Genomic DNA, 19663 nt, shown 5'->3' with positions numbered 1-19663 from the left:
AAATCCATAAATTCCCTAAAAAAATCCATAAATTCCTAAAAAAATCCATAAATTCCCTAAAAATTCCATAAATTCCCTAAAAGAAATCTGTAAATCCACGAAGGGCTCAGTAAAATCCCCAAACCCGAGATTTTCAGCTCAAACGGGGACTCCAAAGAACCCAACTCCCCCAAACCGCCCCGAAATCATCGACTCCCTCCAAAAAACCCCAAAAACTCCAAAAAAGCTCCGAAGGCGTCGAAAACAACCAACCCTGCAATGAAGGGAAATCCCGAAACCCCCAAACGCTCCTCAAAAAACCCCCGAAATAACCAAAAGCCTCCAAAACTCCCAATTCCCCCCCCAAAAAAACCCCAAACCCATCAAGGCCTCCCCCAAAATAAACCCCCAAAGAGTTAAAAACATTCAACCCCCCCAAAAAAACCCCAAATCCCCCAAAAATAACTCCAAACCCTCCAAAAAACCTCAAATCCCCCAAAAAACCCCAAATCCCCAAAAAACCCCAAATCCCCAAAAACCCCAAACCCCCCAAAAAACCCCAAATCCCCCAAAAACCCCAAATCCCCAAAAACCCCAAATCCCCAAAAAACCCCAAATCCCCCCAAAAAACCCCAAATCCCCAAAAACCCCAAATCCCCAAAAACCCCAAATCCCCAAAAACCCCAAATCCCCCCAAAAAACCCCAAATCCCCAAAAAACCCCAAATCCCCAAAAACCCCAAATCCCCCCAAAACCCCAAATCCCCAAAAACCCCAAATCCCCAAAAAACCCCAAATCCCCCAAAAAACCCCAAATCCCCCCAAAAAACCCCAAATCCCCAAAAACCCCAAATCCCCCAAAAAACCCCAAATCCCCAAAAAACCCCAAATCCCCCAAAAACCCCAAATCCCCCCAAAAACCCCAAATCCCCAAAAACCCCAAATCCCCCCAAAACCCCAAATCCCCAAAAATAACCCCAAATCCCCCCAAAAAAACCCAAATCCCCAAAAAACCCCAAATCCCCCCAAAAACCCCAAATCCCCAAAAAACCCCAAATCCTCCAAAGTGACCCTGAAAAAACAAAGGAAAGCGGGACTGAGCAAAACCCGGGATTTGTCCCAAATCCTCATTTGGGGTGGGAAAAGGGGCGGGGGAGGGGCCGGGAGCTGCTGCCGGCGGAGCCTGGGGGGAACTGGGAGCACTGGGAGCACTGGGAACAGGGACTGGGGGAACTGGGAACACTGGGAACAGGGATTGGGGGAACTGGGAGCACTGGGAACAGGGACTGGGGGAACTGGGAACACTGGGAACAGGGACTGGGGGAACTGGGAACACTGGGAACAGGGACTGGGGGAACTGGGAGCACTGGGAACAGGGACTGGGGGAACTGGGAGCACTGGGAACAGGGATTGGGGGAACTGGGAACACTGGGAACAGGGACTGGGGGGAACTGGGAGCACTGGGAACAGGGACTGGGGGGAACTGGGAACACTGGGAACAGGGACTGGGGGAACTGGGAACACTGGGAGCACTGGGAGCACTGGGAACAGGGACTGGGGGAACTGGGAACACTGGGAACAGGGATTGGGGGAACTGGGAGCACTGGGAACAGGGATTGGGGGAACTGGGAACACTGGGAACAGGGACTGGGGGGAACTGGGAGCACTGGGAACAGGGATTGGGGGAACTGGGAACACTGGGAACAGGGACTGGGGGAACTGGGAACACTGGGAACAGGGACTGGGGGAACTGGGAGCACTGGGAACAGGGATTGGGGGAACTGGGAACACTGGGAACAGGGACTGGGGGGAACTGGGAGCACTGGGAACAGGGACTGGGGGGAACTGGGAGCACTGGGAACAGGGACTGGGGGAACTGGGAGCACTGGGAACAGGGACTGGGGGAACTGGGAACACTGGGAACAGGGACTGGGGGAACTGGGAGCACTGGGAACAGGGACTGGGGGCACTGGGAACACTGGGAACAGGGACTGGGGGAACTGGGAACACTGGGAACACTGGGAACAGGGACTGGAGGAACTGGGAGCACTGGGAACAGGGACTGGGAGCACCGGGAACACTGGGAACAGGCACTGGGGGAACTGGGAGCACTGGGAACAGGGATTGGGGGAACTGGGAGCACTGGGAGAGCACTGGGAGGGCACTGGGAACACAGAGAGCTCTGGGCTGGGATGTACTGGGAGTGCACTGGGATGATACTGGGAGCACTGGGAGGGTACTGGGAGCACTGAGGGGGGAAAAGGAGGGAAACGTGAGAGGAAAAAGGCGGGAAATGGGAGGGGAAAGGGCGGGAAATGTGAGGGGAAAGGGCGGGAAATGTGAGGGGAAAGGGCGGGAAATGGGAGGGGAAAGAGCGGGAAATGTGGGGGGAAAGGGCGGGAAATGGGAGGGGAAAGGGCGGGAAATGGGAGGGGAAAGGGCGGGAATTTTCCGTGCCAGGGCAGATTTTAACCAACCCAGAGCCCGTGGATGCACTAATGAGGCTTTTGAGCCTTTTTTAGGGAAAAAAAAATGGGACTTTGAGGGCTAATTGAACCGAAGGAATCCTAAATTGTGGATTTTTGGGAGTAATTTTTCCCCAAAACGAGGCATTTAAGGCAACTTCCAGTCGCCATCCTTGTATTTGACTGGCAGCCCCAGCCAGAACATCCGCTGCTCCGGGATGAGGTTTGCCAGCAACTTCTGGAAATTGGGAAATAAAGCAAAATAAAATTAAAAAAAAAAAAGAATCGGGAGATGAAGGGAATCGAGTCTGGAAAAGAGAATCCGTTGGGAAGAGCTGGGACGTGTCACATGTGGGGCAGAAAATGGAAGTTTCCCCGTTAAGGACAGGGCAAGGTGGTGGAATTCCTGGTATTTGGAGGAATAGGGACCCCCTCAGCCCATCCCTGGGCGTTCCCAGATCCCGATCCCTGAGGGAATGAGCGACCCCCAGCCCATCCCGGGGGACCCCTCAGCGCTCGCCGCCATCCCGGGCGGCTCCAATGGCGCCGCGCCCCCGCCCCACACGGCTCCTCGACGCCCCATAGGAGGAGCCGCCTGTCAATCATCGCCACCAGCCAATAGAAACCGCGACTCTCCCGGGGAGGATGGGACAAGCGCCCACACTGGAGGGTGGGACTCCGCCCCGTCCCCGCCCTTCCATTGGCTGCCTCAGCAGCTTCTGCCCTGCGATTGGCTGTGACTCCTGTCAATCACGGCCAAGCCTTCAGGTGAAGCGGCGGGGCTTGTTGTCCTCTCCTGTCAGCCAGGTGCCACTCCAGGCCAGACGCGGCAGTTGATTGGCTGTTTTACCCGCCAATCATCCGCACCACCCGAGCCTGCCATTCGCGGCTTCCCACACCGCTTCCCACCGCTCCGCACCTGAACCTGCCCTTGGCCGCTTCCCACACCGCTTCTCCCGGGGGTGCGGGTGCCCAGCATCTCCTTGGCTCTCATTAGCTAAGCGCGCCGCCCATCAACTCCATCGAGCAATCCCATTGGTCAGCGCCACGGCAGGCGGGGCTTGTCACCGCAGCCGCCCCATGTGATTGGCCAAGACGCGGCGGGTGGGCGGGCGCAGACGCGGAACTCGAGCGCTGATTGGCGGCGGGGCGGGCCCGCTGTCAGGCAGCGCCGGCCGGGGCGGCGGCGGCGGCGGCGGCGGCGGCCGGGCGATGGCGGCGGGCGCGGGGCCGGCGGTGAGGAGGGAACGGCGCCGAGCCCCGCCGAGGGGGCGGCCGGGGGTGGCCGTGGCCGCGGAGCGCAGGTACGAGGGGCGGGGGAGCGCCATAACGGCGCCGTCATGGAACAATGGCGGCGTCCCCCCCCCCTGAGGAGTGAGGGGGATGGCGGGGCGGGGCATGGCCCCTTCCCTGAGGGGAGAGAGAGCGGGGGCGACCCCCGCCATGGGCGGCGGGGGGTTCCCGCCTTTTCTCTGAGGGGGGCATCGCCTGGGGGGGGGGTCACCCCATTGTTGGGGGGGGATTTGGGGTCACCCCATTGTTGGGGGGGAATTTGGGGTCACCCCATTGTTGGGGGGTGGGGACACCCCGGTTTGGGGATTTGGGGACACTCCATTTTTTGGGGGGGGCTTCGGTGTCCCCCCCATTTTGGGGTTTGGGGTCACCCCATTGTTGGGGGTGGGATTTGGGGTCACCCCATTGTTGTGGGTTGGGGTCACCCCGGTTTGGGGTTTGGGGTCACCCCATCTTTGGGGGGGGATTTGGGGTCACCCCGGTTTGGGGGATTTGGAGTGGATCCCCCTTTGTGAGGGGCGTTGGGGGTCTCCCCATTTTTTTAGGATTTGGGGTCACTCCATTTTTTGGGGGGGGCTTCGGTGTCCCCCCCATTTTGGGGATTGGGGTCACCCCATTGTTGGGGGTTGGGGTCACCCCGGTTTGGGGGATTTGGAATGATCCCCCTTTGTGAGGGGGGTTTGGGGTCACCCCATTTTTTTGGGGGGGAGTTCGGTGTCCCCCCCCATTGTTGGGGGTTTGGGGTCACCCCATTGTTGGGGTTTGGGGTCTCCCCATTTTTTTAGGATTTGGGGTCACTCCATTTTGGGGGGGGGGGGTTCGGTGTCCCCCCCATTTTGGGGTTTGGGGTCACCCCATTGTTGGGGTTTGGGGTCACCCCGTTTTTGGGGGCGATTTGGGATAACCCCCCTTTGAGGGGGTCTTGGTCTGCCCCCCACTTCTTGGGGTTCTTTTGGGGTCAAACTCCCCGTTTTGGGGTTTTTTTTGGGGTCAAACTCCCCATTTTGGGGTTTTTTGGGGGTCAGACCCTCAATTTTGGGGTTTTTGGGGTCAAACTCCCCATTTTGGGGTTTTTTTGGGGGTCAGACCCCTCAATTTTTGGGGTTTTTGGGGTCAAACTCCCCATTTTTGGAGTTATTTTGGGGGTCAGACTCCCCATTTTGGGGTTTGGGGTCACCCATCTTTGGGGGGGATTTGGGGTCACCCCGTTTTTGGGGTGTTTTTGGGGTCAGGACTCCCCATTTTGGGTTATTTTGGGGTCAAACTCCCCATTTTGGGGTTTTTTTGGGGTCAGACTCCTCAATTTTGGGGTTTTTGGGTCAAACTCCCCATTTTGGGTTTTTTTTGGGGTCAAACTCCCCATTTTGGGGTTTTTTTGGGGGTCAGACTCCCCATTTTGGGTTTTTTTGGGGTCAAACTCCCAATTTTGGGGTTTTTTTGGGGTCAGACCCCTCAATTTTGGGGTTTTTGGGGTCAAACTCCCCATTTTGGGGTTTTTTGGGGGTCAGACCCCTTAATTTTGGGGTTTTTGGGGTCAAACTCCCCATTTTTGGGGTTTTTGGGGGTCAGACCCCTCAATTTTTGGGGTTTTTGGGGTCAAACTCCCCATTTTGGGGTTTTTTTGGGGTCAGACCCCCTCAATTTTGGGGTTTTTGGGGTCCCCGTCTCTGAGGGACGGCTTTAAGGGAGGATTTTGGGGCTTATTTTGGGGGAATTTGGGGGGTTTTCGCCCATTTTGGTGCTCTCTGGGCTCCCTTTTACCTTCAAATCCCAGGATTTTGGTTAAAAACCAAAAGAAAAAAACCCCAAAATCCATCAAATCCTTGATTTTGGGGGGATTTCCCACCTCCTTGACCCTCCAATTTTGGGGGTTTTTTTTTGGGGTTTTTCCTCCTCCTCTTTGGGCTGAAATCCCCCGATTTTGGTTAAAACCACAATTTTCGTGAAAAATCCCAATTTGAGCTTTATTTTTCACCCAATTCCACACCAGAACCACAAATTTCCCTTCCCCCGCCGCGCTTTGGGGAGTTTTTCCCCCAAAAAATCCCAAATTTGGGAATCCCGGTGCCTGGACTGGGGGGCTCCGTTTCCATTAAAACCTAAATTTGATTTTTTTTTTTTTGGTTTTTTTGAACCGTTTTTGGTCATTTCTGATCCGGGAAATTGGAAATTCCCGCTCAGTTTTTCCTCAGCGTCAGCCAAATCTGGGATTTCACCCCGTTTTTATCGGATTTTTTCCCTTTTTTTAAAAAAATCAATTCCCGATCATCCCACGGGAATATTTGGGGTCGAATCCGTCATTTTTGGGTTTTTTTTTTTTTTTTAAAATCTTTAAATTTGGATTTTGGGGCAAATTGGGGCAGTTTGGGCTCCAAAATCTCTGCTGGGTTTGGGGCGGAATTCCCTGGTTTGAGGAAGTTTTGGGAAGGAGGAAAAAAAAAAGCTGGAGGAGGGGAAAAAAAAAAAAATTCCCAATTGGGGGAAAAAAGGCAAAAAGTGGGTTCAGGAAATGGCAGCAAAAATAAAGGTGGAAAAAGTGGGAAAAAAGGCGGAAAAGGTGGGAAAAAAAAGGGATAAAAGTGAAAGTGAGGGGGGGAAATGAGGGAAAAATGGAAAAGGAGGAAAAAGGGGGAAGGGAAAAAAGATGGAAAAGGGAAAAAACGGGGGGAAATGTGGGAAAGGCAGGGAAAGGGGGAAAGGGGGAAAAAAAGTTGGGAAAAGGGAGGAAAAAAGGGGGAAAAAGGTGGGAAAAAGGGAAATTGTGGGGAAATGGGGCTGGAATGTGGGATTTGGGGCTGGAATGTCGGGAATTCTGGGGCTGGAATGTGGGATTTGGGGCTGGAATGTGGGATTTTGGGGCAGAAATGTGGGATTTGGGCAGAAATGTGGGATTTGGGGCTGGAATGTGGGATTTGGGGCAGAAATGGGGGATTTGGGGAAGAAATGTGGGATTTTGGGCTGGAATGTGGGATTTTGGGGCTGGAATGCGGGATTTGGGGCAGAAATGGGGGATTTCTGGGGCTGGAATGTGGGATTTTGGGGCAGAAATGTGGGATTTTGGGGCTGGAATGTGGGATTTTGGGGCAGAAATGTGGGATTTTGGGGCTGGAATGTGGGATTTGGGGCTGGAATGTGGGATTTGGGGCTGGAATGTGGGATTTTGGGCAGAAATGTGGGATTTTGGGGCAGAAATGTGGGATTTGGGGCTGGAATTTGGGGATTTGGGGCTGGAATGTGGGATTTTGGGCAGAAATGTGGGATTCTTTGGGGCTGGAATGTGGGATTTAATTTGGGATTTGGGGCTGGAATGTGGGATTTTGGGGCTGGAATGTGGCGATTTTGGGGCAGAAATGTGGGATTTGGGGCTGGAATGCGAGATTTGGGGCTGGAATATGGGATTTGGGGCTGGAATGTGGGATTTTGGTTCTGACCTTTGGGATTTGGGGCTGGAATGTGGGATTTTGGGGCTGACCTTTGGGATTTGGGGCTGGAATGTGGGATTTTGGGGCTGACCTTTGGATTTGGGGCTGGAATGTGGGATTTTGGGGCTGACCTTTGGGATTTTGGGGCTGACCTTTGGGATTGGGGCTGACCTTTGGGATTTGGGGCTGGAATGTGGGATTTGGGGCTGGAATTTGGGATTTAATTTGGGATTAGGGGCTGAATGTGGGATCTTGGGGCTGGAATTTGGGATTTAATTTTGGGATTTGGGCTGGAAAGTGGGATTTGGGGCTGGAATTTGGGATTTAATTTGGGATTTGGGGCTGGAATGTGGGATTTCCGGGTGGAAAACACAGGATTTTTGTCCTGATCTGTGGGATTTTGTTCTGAAATGTGGCATTTTTGGGGTGGAAACATGGAATTTTTGTCATGACCTGTGGGATTTTGGGGCAGAAATGTGGGATTTGGGGCTGGAATGCGAGATTTGGGGCTGGAATGTGGGATTTGGGGCTGGAATGTGGATTTTGGTTCTGACCTTTGGGATTTGGGGCTGACCTTTGGGATTTTGGGGGCTGGAATGTGGATTTGGGGCTGGAATGTGGGATTTGGGGCAGAAATGTGGGAATTGGGGCTGGAATGTGGGATTTGGGGCAGAAATGGGGGATTTGGGGCAGAAATGTGGGATTATTGGGGTTGGAATGTGGGATTTTGGGGCTGACCTGTGGGATTTTGTTCTGAAATGTGGCATTTTTGGGGTGGAAACGTGGAATTTTTGTCCTGACCTGTGGGATTTTTGTCCTGACCTTTGGGATTTTGGTGCCGAAACAATGGGCTTTTCGTCCCGACCGGCGTTTTCCCTCTTGCGGCCCGTAGGATTGCGGGGCCGCGGTGCGGCGCGAGCCGCGGCGCTTCGTCCTGAGGCGCGTCGGTCCCGGCCGGCCCGCGGTCCCGCGCGCCCGGCCGAGGCCGGCATGGCGTCCCCGGCCGGCAGCCCCGACTCGTCCCTGGAGGGCCCCGCGGCGCCGGGCGGGTCGCCGAGCCCCGACGGCGACAACCTGAGCCCCGACGAGCTGCGGCTGCTGGCCAAGCTGGAGGAGCAGAACCGGTGAGGGGCGCGCCGGCTCGGCGCCGACGGGAGGCGCCCCACGGGCCGGGGGGAGGGAAACGGCCCGCCCATGGGGGGATGGGGGCACGGGGGGTGCCTGGAGGGTGGGGTCGGTTTGGGGGGAGATCCGGTTTGGGGGGGAGAGCTCCATTTTGGGGAATATCTCCATATTTGGGGAATAGCTCCATTTTTGGGGATATCTCCATTTTTGGGGTCGTTTTTGGGAGAGTAGCTCCATTTTTGGGAATAGCTCCATTTTTGGGGGAATATCTCCATTTTTGGGAGGATAGCTCCGTTTTTGGGAATATTTCCGTTTCGGGGAATATCTCCATTTTTGGGGTCGTTTTTGGGAGAATATCTCCACTTTTGGGGAATATCTCCATTTTTGGGAGGAATATCTCCATTTTTGGGGTTGTTTTTGGGAGAATATCTCCATTTTTGGTGGAATATCTCCATTTTTGGGAATATCTCCATTTTTGGGGAATATTTCCATTTTTGGGGAATATCTCCATTTTTGGGGAATATCTCCATTTTTGGGGAATGTCTCCATTTTTGGGAATATCTCCATTTTTGGGAATATCTCCATTTTTGGGGGATATCTCCATTTTATGGGGGAATATCTCCATTTTTGGGGGATATCTCCATTTTGGGGGAATATCTCCATTTTTGGGAATATCTCCATTTTTGGGGGAATATCTCCATTTTTGGGGGAATATCTCCATTTTTGGGGAATATCTCCATTTTTGGGAATATCTCCATTTTCAGGAATATCTCCATTTTTGGGCAATATCTCCATTTTTGGGAGAATATCTCCATTTTTGGGGAATATCTCCATTTTTGGTGGAATATCTCCATTTTTGGGGAATATCTCCATTTTTGGAGGGAATATCTCCATTTTTGGTGGAATATCTCCATTTTTGGGGAATATCTCCATTTTTGGTGGAATATCTCCATTTTTGGGTGGAATATCTCCATTTTTGGGAAATATCTCCATTTTTGGTGGAATATCTCCATTTTTGGGGAATATCTCCATTTTTGGGGGAATATCTCCATTTTTGGAGGGAATTTCTCCATTTTTGGCGCGGTTTTGCGGGAAACATCTCCATTTTCTGGAATTTCGAGGGGTTTTTTTTCGGGAATCTCGCCTCCTTCGGGATTATTTTGGCTCCATCCCTCCTCCTTTGGGTCCATTTTGTGTCGATTCCTCCACCTTGGGGGACGTTTTGGGACAATCCCGCGTCTTTTCAGGCATTTTGGGGCAATTTGGGGCAGTTTGGGGTCGCTCTTCTTCTCTGGGTCACTTTTGGGTCACTCCCTCCTTCTTTGGGGACATTTCGGGTGGTTCTGTGTCCCCCAGGCTGCTGGAGGCCGACTCCAAGTCGATGCGCTCGGTGAACGGCTCGCGGCGCAACAGCGGCTCCTCGCTGGTGTCCAGCTCCTCGGCCTCGTCCAACCTCAGCCACCTGGAGGAGGACACCTGGATCCTCTGGGGACGCATCGTCAACGAGTGGGACGACTGGAGGAAGAAGAAGGAGAAGCTGCTCAAGGTGACGCCCCTTCGGCGGGCTTTGGGGTCAAACTCTCCGCTTGGTTGGGTTTGGGGTCAAAAACTCTCCAGTTGGTTGGGTTTGGGGTCAAAAACTCTCCGGTTGGTTGGGTTTGGGGTCAAAAACTCTCCAGTTGGTTGGGTTTGGGGTCAAAAACTCTCCGGTTGGTTGGGTTTGGGGTCAAAAACTCTCCGGTTGGTTGGGTTTGGGGTCAAAAACTCTCCAGTTGGTTGGGTTTGGGGTCAAAAACTCTCCAGTTGGTTGGGTTTGGGGTCAAACTCTCCGGTTGGTTGGGTTTGGGGTCAAAAACTCTCCAGTTGGTTGGGTTTGGGGTCAAACTCCCCAGTTGGTTGGGTTTGGGGTCAAAAACTCTCCGGTTGGTTGGGTTTGGGGTCAAAAACTCTCCGGTTGGTTGGGTTTGGGGTCAAAAACTCTCCGGTTGGTTGGGTTTGGGGTCAAAAACTCTCCGGTTGGTTGGGTTTGGGGTCAAGCTCTCCAGTTGGTTGGGTTTGGGGTCAAAAACTCTCCAGTTGGTTGGGTTTGGGGTCAAACTCTCCAGTTGGTTGGGTTTGGGGTCAAAAACTCTCCAGTTGGTTGGGTTTGGGGTCAAAAACTCTCCGGTTGGTTGGATTTGGGGTCAAAAACTCTCCGGTTGGTTGGGTTTGGGGTCAAAAACTCTCCAGTTGGTTGGGTTTGGGGTCAAACTCTCCGGTTGGTTGGGTTTGGGGTCAAAAACTCTCCGGTTGGTTGGGTTTGGAGTCAAACTCTCCGGTTGGTTGGGTTTGGGGTCAAAACACTCTCCGGTTGGTTGGGTTTGGGGTCAAAAACTCTCCAGTTGGTTGGGTTTGGGGTCAAACTCTCCAGTTTGTTGGGTTTTGGGGTGAAACGGTCCAATTTTTGTGTCTTGGGGTGGATTTCTTCAGTTTGTCGCGTTTTGGGGTGGATTTCTCCAGTTTGTTGGTTTTTGGGATGGATGTTTGACCAATTTGTCGTGTTTTGGGGTGGGTTTATCCAATCTGTCGTGTCTTGGGATGGATTTCTCCAGGTTGTCGTGGTTTGGGATGGATTTCTCCAGTTTGTCGTGGTTTGGGATGGATTTGTCCGGTGGGATGAGTTCTGGGGTGGATTTCTCCAGTTTGTCGTGGTTTGGGGTGGATTTGTCCGGTGGGATGAGTTCTGGGATGGATTTCTCCAGTTTGTCATGGTTTGGGATGGATTTCTCCAGTTTGTCGTGGTTTGGGGTGGATTTGTCCGGTGGGATGAGTTCTGGGATGGATTTCTCCAGTTTGTCGTGGTTTGGGATGGATTTGTCTGGTGGGATGAGTTTTGGGATGGATTTCTCCAGTTTGTCGTGGTTTGGGATGGATTTCTCCAGTTTGTCGTGGTTTGGGGTGGGTTTGTCCGGTGGGATGAGTTCTGGGGTGGATTTCTCCAGTTTGTCGTGGTTTGGGATGGATTTCTCCAGTTTGTCGTGGTTTGGGATGGATTTGTCTGGTGGGATGAGTTCTGGGATGGATTTCTCCAGTTTGTCGTGGTTTGGGATGGATTTCTCCAGTTTGTCGTGGTTTGGGATGGATTTGTCCGGTGGGATGAGTTCTGGGGTGGATTTCTCCAGTTTGTCGTGGTTTGGGGTGGATTTGTCCGGTGGGATGAGTTCTGGGGTGGATTTCTCCAGTTTGTCGTGGTTTGGGATGGATTTCTCCAGTTTGTCGTGGTTTGGGATGGATTTGTCCGGTGGGATGAGTTCTGGGATGGATTTCTCCAGTTTGTCGTGGTTTGGGGTGGGTTTGTCCAGTGGGATGAGTTTTGGGGTGGATTTCTCCAGTTTGTCGTGGTTTGGGATGGATTTGTCCGGTGGGATGAGTTCTGGGATGGATTTCTCCAGTTTGTCGTGGTTTGGGGTGGATTTGTCCGGTGGGATGAGTTCTGGGATGGATTTCTCCAGTTTGTCGTGGTTTGGGATGGATTTCTCCAGTTTGTCGTGGTTTGGGGTGGATTTGTCCGGTGGGATGAGTTCTGGGATGGATTTCTCCAGTTTGTCCTGTTTGGGGATGGACTTGTCCAATTTTTCCTGGTTTTGGGGCTGACTCGGTCAGCTGGCCACGTTCTGGGATGGATTTACCCCCCGGGAGGACACGGCCTGGGTCCCGTTTGCCCCGTGCCGTGTTCTGACCGTCTTTGGGGGTCACACCGTCCCCACTGATCCGCAAGGACATCCCGCGCCGTTTTGCCGCGCCGTCGTGCGGCGGCCGCCGCGCCCCGGGGCGGTCCCAGCGGGTCCCCGGGATGTGTCCGGGGCGACCTCTGGCCTTGGGGGGTGACACGTGGGCCGTCGCCAGGAGCTGATCCGGAAGGGAATCCCGCACCATTTCCGCGCCATCGTGTGGCAGCTGCTGTGCAGCGCGGCCGAGCTGCCGCTGAAGGCGCAGTACTCGGAGCTGCTGCGGATGTCGTCGCCCTGCGAGCGCCTGATCCGCCGCGACATCGCCCGCACCTACCCCGAGCACGACTTCTTCAAGGGCCAGGACAGCCTCGGCCAGGAGGTGCTCTTCAACGTCATGAAGGTGACGCCACGGGGCGGGGACGTGGGGACGTGGGGACGGGAGGGGCTCCTCAATGTCATGGAGGTGACGCCACAGGGCGGGGGGACGTGGGGACGTGGGGGACAGGAGGTGTTCCTCAACGTCATGGAGGTGACACCACAGGGCGGGGACGTGGGGACGTGGGGATGGGAGGTGCTCTTCAACGTCATGAAGGTGACGCTACAGGGTGGGGACATGGGGACAGGGATGGGGACAGGAGGTGCTCCTCAGCGTCACGGAGGTGACACCACGGGGTGGGGACATGGGGACAGGAGATGTTCCTCAACGTCATGGAGGTGACACCACGGGGTGGGGACATGAGGACAGGGATGGGGACAGGGATGAGGGCAGGAGGTGTTCCTCAACATCGTGAAGGTGACACCACAGATCTGGGGTCATGGGGACAGGGATGGGGACAGGAGGTGTTCCTCAGCGTCATGGAGGTCACGCCACAGGGTGGGGACGTGGGGACGTGGGGACGTGGGGACAGGAGGTGTTCCTCAACATCATGAAGGTGACACCACAGGGTGGGGACATGGGGACGTGGGGACAGGGATGGGGACAGGAGGTGCTCTTCAACGTCATGGAGGTGACACCACAGAGTGGGGACATGGGGACATGGGGACGGGAGGTGTTCCTCAACGTCATGAAGGTGATGCCAGAGGGCTGGGGACATGGGGACAGGAGGTGCTCTTCAACGTCATGGAGGTGACGCCACAGGGTGGGGACGTGGGGACATGGGTACAGGAGGTGTTCCTCAGCGTCACGGAGGTGACACCACAGATCTGGGGACATGGGGACAGGGATGGGGACAGGGATGGGGGCAGGAGGTGTTCCTCAACGTCGTGAAGGTGACACCACAGGGTGGGGACATGGGGACAGGAGATGTTCCTCAACGTCACGGAGGTGACACTGGGGACCTCCATGGGGTGGGGATGGAGACGCCTCAGGGGAGGTTTTTGATTCCACCCCAAACTCGGTTTTGGTCCCATCCCAAATTTTGGGGGGATTTGGTTCCATTCCCAAATTTTGGGGGATTTGGTCCATTCCCAAATTTTGGGGGATTTGGTCCATTCCCAAATTTGGGGGATTTGGTCCATTCCCAAATTTTGGGGGATTTGGTCCATTTCCCAAATTTTGGGGGATTTGGTCCATTCCCAAATTTTGGGGGATTTTGGTTCCATTCCCAAATTTGGGGGGATTTGGTCCATTCCCAAATTTTGGGGGATTTGGTCCATTCCCAAATTTTGGGGGGATTTGGTCCATTCCCAAATTTTGGGGGATTTGGTCCATTCCCAAATTTTGGGGGATTTTGGTTCCATTCCCAAATTTTGGGGGATTTGGTCCATTCCCAAATTTGGGGGATTTGGTCCATTCCCAAATTTTGGGGATTTGGTCCATTCCCAAATTTTGGGGATTTGGTCCATTCTCAAATTTTCACCTTTTCCTCCCCAACTTCCTTTTTTTTCCCATTAATTTGGAATTTCTCACCCAAAAACTCCACTTGGTTTTTTGGGATCTAAATCCCAACTTTTCAGCCACATCCCAATCCTGGGATCCCCCCAAAAAATTCCCCAAATCTGTGATCGGGGGGAAATCCTGACCGGAGCAGGGGCTGTGACCCCAAATCCAGGGAATTTTTGGGGATTATTCCCATTTTTCCAGGAATTATTGTGACCCCAAATCCATGGAATTTTTGGGGATTATTCCCATTTTTCCAGGAATTATTGTGACCCCAAATCCATGGAATTTTTGGGATTATTGCCATTTTTCCAGGAATTATTGTGACCCCAAATCCATGGAATTTTTGGGATTATTCCCATTTTTCCAGGACTGTCTGGGGCAGGGGCTGTGACCCCAAATCCATGGAATTTTTGGGATTATTCCCATTTTTCCAGGAATGGTTGTGACCCCAAATCCAGGGAATTTTTGGGATTATTCCCATTTTTCCAGGAATTATTGTGACCACCAAATCCATGGGAATTTTGGGATTATTCCCATTTTTCCAGGAAATATTGTGACCCCAAATCCATGGAATTTTTGGGGATTATTCCCATTTTTCCAGGAATTATTGTGACCCCAAATCCAGGGAATTTTTGGGGATTATTCCCATTTTTCCAGGAATTATTGTGACCCCAAATCCATGGAATTTTTGGGATTATTCCCATTTTTCCAGGAATTATTGTGACCCCAAATCCATGGAATTTTTGGGATTATTCCCATTTTTCCAGGAATTATTGTGACCCCAAATCCATGGAATTTTTGGGATTATTCCCATTTTTCCAGGAATTATTGTGACCCCAAATCCATGGAATTTTTGGGATTATTCCCATTTTTCCAGGAAATATTGTGACCCCAAATCCAGGGAATTTTAGGATTATTCCCATTTTTCCAGGAATTATTGTGACCCCAAATCCATGGAATTTTTGGGATTATTCCCATTTTTCCAGGAATTATTGCAAATCCATGGGAATTTTTGGGATTATTCCCATTTTTCCAGGACTGTCTGGGGCAGGGGCTGTGACCCCAAATCCATGGAATTTTTGGGATTATTCCCATTTTTCCAGGCCTACTCCCTGGTGGATCGGGAGGTCGGGTACTGCCAGGGCAGCGCCTTCATCGTGGGATTGCTGCTGATGCAGGTGGGAATTCCGGGGGGGTTTTTTTGGGAATTCCGGGGGGGTTTTTTTTGGGAATTCTGGGGGTTTTGTGGAATTCTGGGAGTTTTTGGGGGGAATTCTTTGTGTTTTGTGGGAATTCCAGAGGTTTTGGGGGAATTTCAAGAGGTTTCTCTGGGAATTCTGGGGGGTTTTCTGGGAATTCCAGCAGTTCGACGGGAATTCCAGAGGCATTTGTGGGAATTCCAGGGATCTGGGGAAATTCCAGGGTTTTTTCTGGGAATTCTGGGGGTTTTCTGGGAATTCTGGGGAGGGTTGTGGGAATCTTGAGGGTTTGGCTGGGAATGGAGGAGGTCTGCGGTGAATTCCGGGGCTTTTGGTGGGAATTCCATCAGTTCCATGGGAATTCCAGGGTTTTGATGAGAATTCCCAAAGTTTTGATGAGAATTCCTGAGGTTTTGATGGGAATTCCCGTGGTTTTGATGAGAATTCCTGAGGTTTCGACGGGAATTCCCAAAGTTTTGATGGGAATTCCTGAGGTTTTGATGGGAATTCCCGAGGTTTTGATGGGAATTCCCAAAGTTTTGATGGGAATTCCCAAGGTTTTGATGGGAATTCCTGAGGTTTCGATAGGAATTCCCAAGGTTTTGATGAGAATTCCCGAGGTTTTGATGAGAATTCCCAAAGTTTTGATGGGAATTCCCGAGGTTTTGATGGGAATTCCTGAAGTTTTGATGAGAATTCCCGAGGTTTTGATGAGAATTCCCGAAGTTTTGATGGGAATTCCCGAGGTTTTGATGGGAATTCCGGGATTTTGATGGGAATTCCCAAGGTTCTGATGTGAAATCCCGATGTTTTGATGAGAATTCCGGGATTTTGATGAGAATTCCCAAGGTTTTGCTGGGAATTCCCGGTGTTCTGACGGCAATTCCGGGTGTTTTTTGGGAATTTGCGACTCTCCCGCCCCGCAGATGCCGCCCGGCGTTTGGTGGGACCTCGCGGTGTTCCGCTGGGAATGGCTGGGGTTTTCCGGGAATTCCCGGCTGCTGACGGGAAGCCCCGTGGGGGGTTCTTTGGGACTTTGGGACTCTGGGCCCCGCAGATGCCGGAGGAGGAGGCGTTCAGCGTCTTCGTGCGGCTGATGCAGGAATATCGCCTGCGGGAGCTCTTCAAACCCAGCATGGCCCAGCTGGGGCTCTGCATCTACCAGTTCGAGTTCCTGCTGCAGGTGGGCACAGCTGGGCACACCTGGACACACCTGGGACACACCTGGGGTCACCTGGGGACACCTGGGATACACCTGGGACACACCTGGGACAGCTGGGGACAGCTGGGCACACCTGGGGTCACCTGGGACACCTGGGCACACCTGCGGTCACCTGGGACACCTGGGGACACCTGGGACACACCTGGGACACACCTGGGGACACCTGGGACACACCTGGGACACACCTGGACACACCTGGGACACACCTGGGGACACCTGGGCACACCTGGACACACCTGGGACACACCTGGGACACACCTGGACACACCTGGGACACCTGGGGACACCTGGGACACACCTGGGACACACCTGGGGTCACCTGGGGACACCTGGGACACACCTGGACACACCTGGGACACCTGGGGACACCTGGGACACACCTGGGGACACCTGGGACACACCTGGGACACACCTGGACACACCTGGGACACACCTGGGGACACCTGGGCACACCTGGACACACCTGGGACACACCTGGGACACACCTGGACACACCTGGACACCTGGGGACACACCTGGGGACAGCTGGGGACACACCTGGGACACACCTGGGCACACCTGGGAGAGCTGGGACACACCTGGGACAGCTGGACACACCTGGACACACCTGGGACACACCTGGGACACAGCTGGGACACACCTGGGACACACCTGGGGACACACCTGGGGCACACCTGGACACACCTGGACACACCTGGGACACACCTGGGCACACCTGGACACACCTGGGACACCTGGGACACACCTGGACACACCTGGGGACACACCTGGGGACAGGAGTGGGGACAGGGCCAGGAATGGGGATGGGATAGGAATGGGGACAGGGACAGACCCCGAATTCCCATTTTTGTCCGATCCCGAATTCCCGTTTTTATCCCCAAATCCAACTCCGAATTCCTGTTTTTGTCCCTGAATCTGAGCCCGAATTCCCGTTTTTGTCCAATCCCAAATTCCCATTTTTTTTCCCCAAATCCATCCCCAAATTCCCAGTTTTGTCCATCCCCAAATTCCCAGTTTTTCCTTCGAATCTGACCCCCCAATCCTATTTTTGTCTGACCCCAAATTCCCGTTTTTACCCCAAATCCATCCCCGAATCCCCATTTTTACCCCAAATTCCCGTTTTTACCCCAAATTCCCATTTCTACCCCCGAATCCCTGTCTTCACCCCCAAATCCATCCCAAATCCCCATTTTTACCCCCAAATTCCCATTTTTACCCCAAATTCCCGTTTTTACCCCAAATCCCCGTTTTTACCCCCAAATCCCCATTTTTACCCCCAAATTCCCATTTTTATCCCCAAATCCCCGTTTTTCCCCCGAATCCATCCCCAAATTCCCATTTTTACCCCAAATCCCCGTTTTTACCCCAAATTCCCGTTTTTCCCCCAAATCCATCCCCAAATTCCCATTTTTATCCCCAAATCCATCCCCAAATTCCCGTTTTTCCCCCAAATTCCCATTTTTACCCCAAATCCCCATTTTTACCCCAAATCCCCATTTTTACCCCCAAATTCCCATTTTTATCCCCAAATCCATCCCCAAATTCCCATTTTTCCCCAAATCCCCGTTTTTCCCCAAATCCCCGTTTTTCCCCCAAATCCCCGTTTTCCCCCAATCCCCGTCGTCACCCCGACTCCATGCCCGGATCCCGTTTTCTCCCCGGCCAGGAGCAGCTGCCGGAGCTGAACGTCCATTTCCGCTCGCAGAGCTTCCTCACCTCCATGTACGCCTCGTCCTGGTTCCTCACGCTCTTCCTCACCACCTTCCCGCTGCCCGTGGCCACGCGCGTCTTCGACATCTTCATGTACGAGGTACCCGAATCCGCCCGCTGTCACCCGAACCTCCCGCTGTCACCCAAAATCCACCCGCTGTCACCCAAAATCCGCCCGCTGTCACCCAAAATCCGCCCGCTGTCACCCCAACCGCCCGCTGTCACCCAAAATCCACCCGCTGTCACCCCAAAATCCACCCGCTGTCACCCCAAAATCCACCCGCTGTCACCTGAACCGCCCGCTGTCACCCAAAATACACCCGCTGTCACCCCAAAATCCGCCCGCTGTCACCCCAAAATCTGCCCGCTGTCACCCCAAAATCCACCCGCTGTCACCCAAAATCCACCCGCTGTCACCCAAAATCCGCCCGCTGTCACCCCAAAATCCGCCCGCTGTCACCCCAAAATCCGCCCGATGTCACCCAAAATCCGCCCGCTGTCACCCCAAAATCCGCCCGCTGTCACCCAAAATCCGCCCGCTGTCACCCAAAATCCGCCCGTTGTCACCCCAAAATCCACCCGCTGTCACCCCAAAATCCACCCGCTGTCACCCAAAATCCACCCGCTGTCACCCAAAATCCGCCCGCTGTCACCCAAAATCCGCCCGCTGTCACCCCAAAATCCGCCCGCTGTCACCCCAAAATCCACCCGCTGTCACCCCAAAATCCACCCGCTGTCACCCAAAATCCGCCCGCTGTCACCCCAAAATCCACCCGCTGTCACCCCAAAATCCACCCGCTGTCACCCAAAATCCACCCGCTGTCACCCCAAATCCACCCGCTGTCACCCAAAATCCACCCGCTGTCACCCCAAAATCCGCCCGCTGTCACCCAAAATCCACCCGCTGTCACCCCAAATCCACCCGCTGTCACCCAAAATCCGCCCGCTGTCACCCCAAAATCCGCCCGCTGTCACCCAAAATCCACCCGCTGTCACCCCAAAATCCGCCCGCTGTCACCCAAAATCCACCCGCTGTCACCCAAAATCCACCCGCTGTCACCCCAAAATCCGCCCGATGTCACCCAAAATCCGCCCGCTGTCACCCAAAATCCGCCCGATGTCACCCAAAATCCACCCGCTGTCACCCAAAATCCGCCCGCTGTCACCCAAAATCCACCCGCTGTCACCCCAAAATCCACCCGCTGTCACCCAAAATCCGCCCGCTGTCACCCCAAAATCCGCCCGCTGTCACCCAAAATCCGCCCGCTGTCACCCAAAATCCGCCCGCTGTCACCCAAAATCCACCCGCTGTCACCCCAAAATCCACCCGCTGTCACCCCAAAATCCGCCCGATGTCACCCCAAAATCCACCCGCTGTCACCCAAAATCCACCCGCTGTCACCCCCAAAATCCGCCCGCTGTCACCCCAAAATCCGCCCGATGTCACCCAAAATCCGCCCGCTGTCACCCCAAAATCCGCCCGCTGTCACCTGAACCGCCCGATGTCACCCAAAATCCGCCCGCTGTCACCCGAACCACCCGCTGTCACCCAAAATCCACCCGCTGTCACCCAAAATCCACCCGCTGTCACCCAAAATCCACCCGCTGTCACCCCAAAATCCACCCGCTGTCACCCAAAATCCACCCGCTGTCACCC

The 19663-nt window shown here is 53.8% G+C and overlaps 1 protein-coding gene across 1 annotated transcript; it reads left to right on the top strand.

Annotated features, from left to right (window-relative positions):
- Nucleotides 1–3620: 3620 nt before the first annotated feature.
- Nucleotides 3621–18360, top strand: LOC136305113 (EVI5-like protein; the record flags this gene model as incomplete). The annotated part of the gene is made up of 7 exons (XM_066208502.1): nucleotides 3621–3747; nucleotides 8051–8282; nucleotides 9640–9829; nucleotides 12169–12393; nucleotides 14979–15053; nucleotides 16132–16257; nucleotides 17963–18360. Coding segments are annotated over exons 2-7 (1148 nt in total), but the record flags the coding sequence as incomplete, so codon positions are not given.
- Between the last annotated feature and the right edge of the window lie 1303 nt (nucleotides 18361–19663).

The sequence above is a fragment of the Chamaea fasciata genome, unplaced genomic scaffold (genome assembly GCF_029207755.1).
Source record: "Chamaea fasciata isolate MVZ Bird 193981 ecotype frontalis unplaced genomic scaffold, bChaFas1.0.hap1 SCAF_286, whole genome shotgun sequence".
Taxonomy (NCBI): Eukaryota; Metazoa; Chordata; class Aves; order Passeriformes; family Sylviidae; genus Chamaea; species Chamaea fasciata.
Note: the sequence above shows the minus strand (reverse complement) of the source record. Positions and strands in the feature narration are given on the sequence as shown.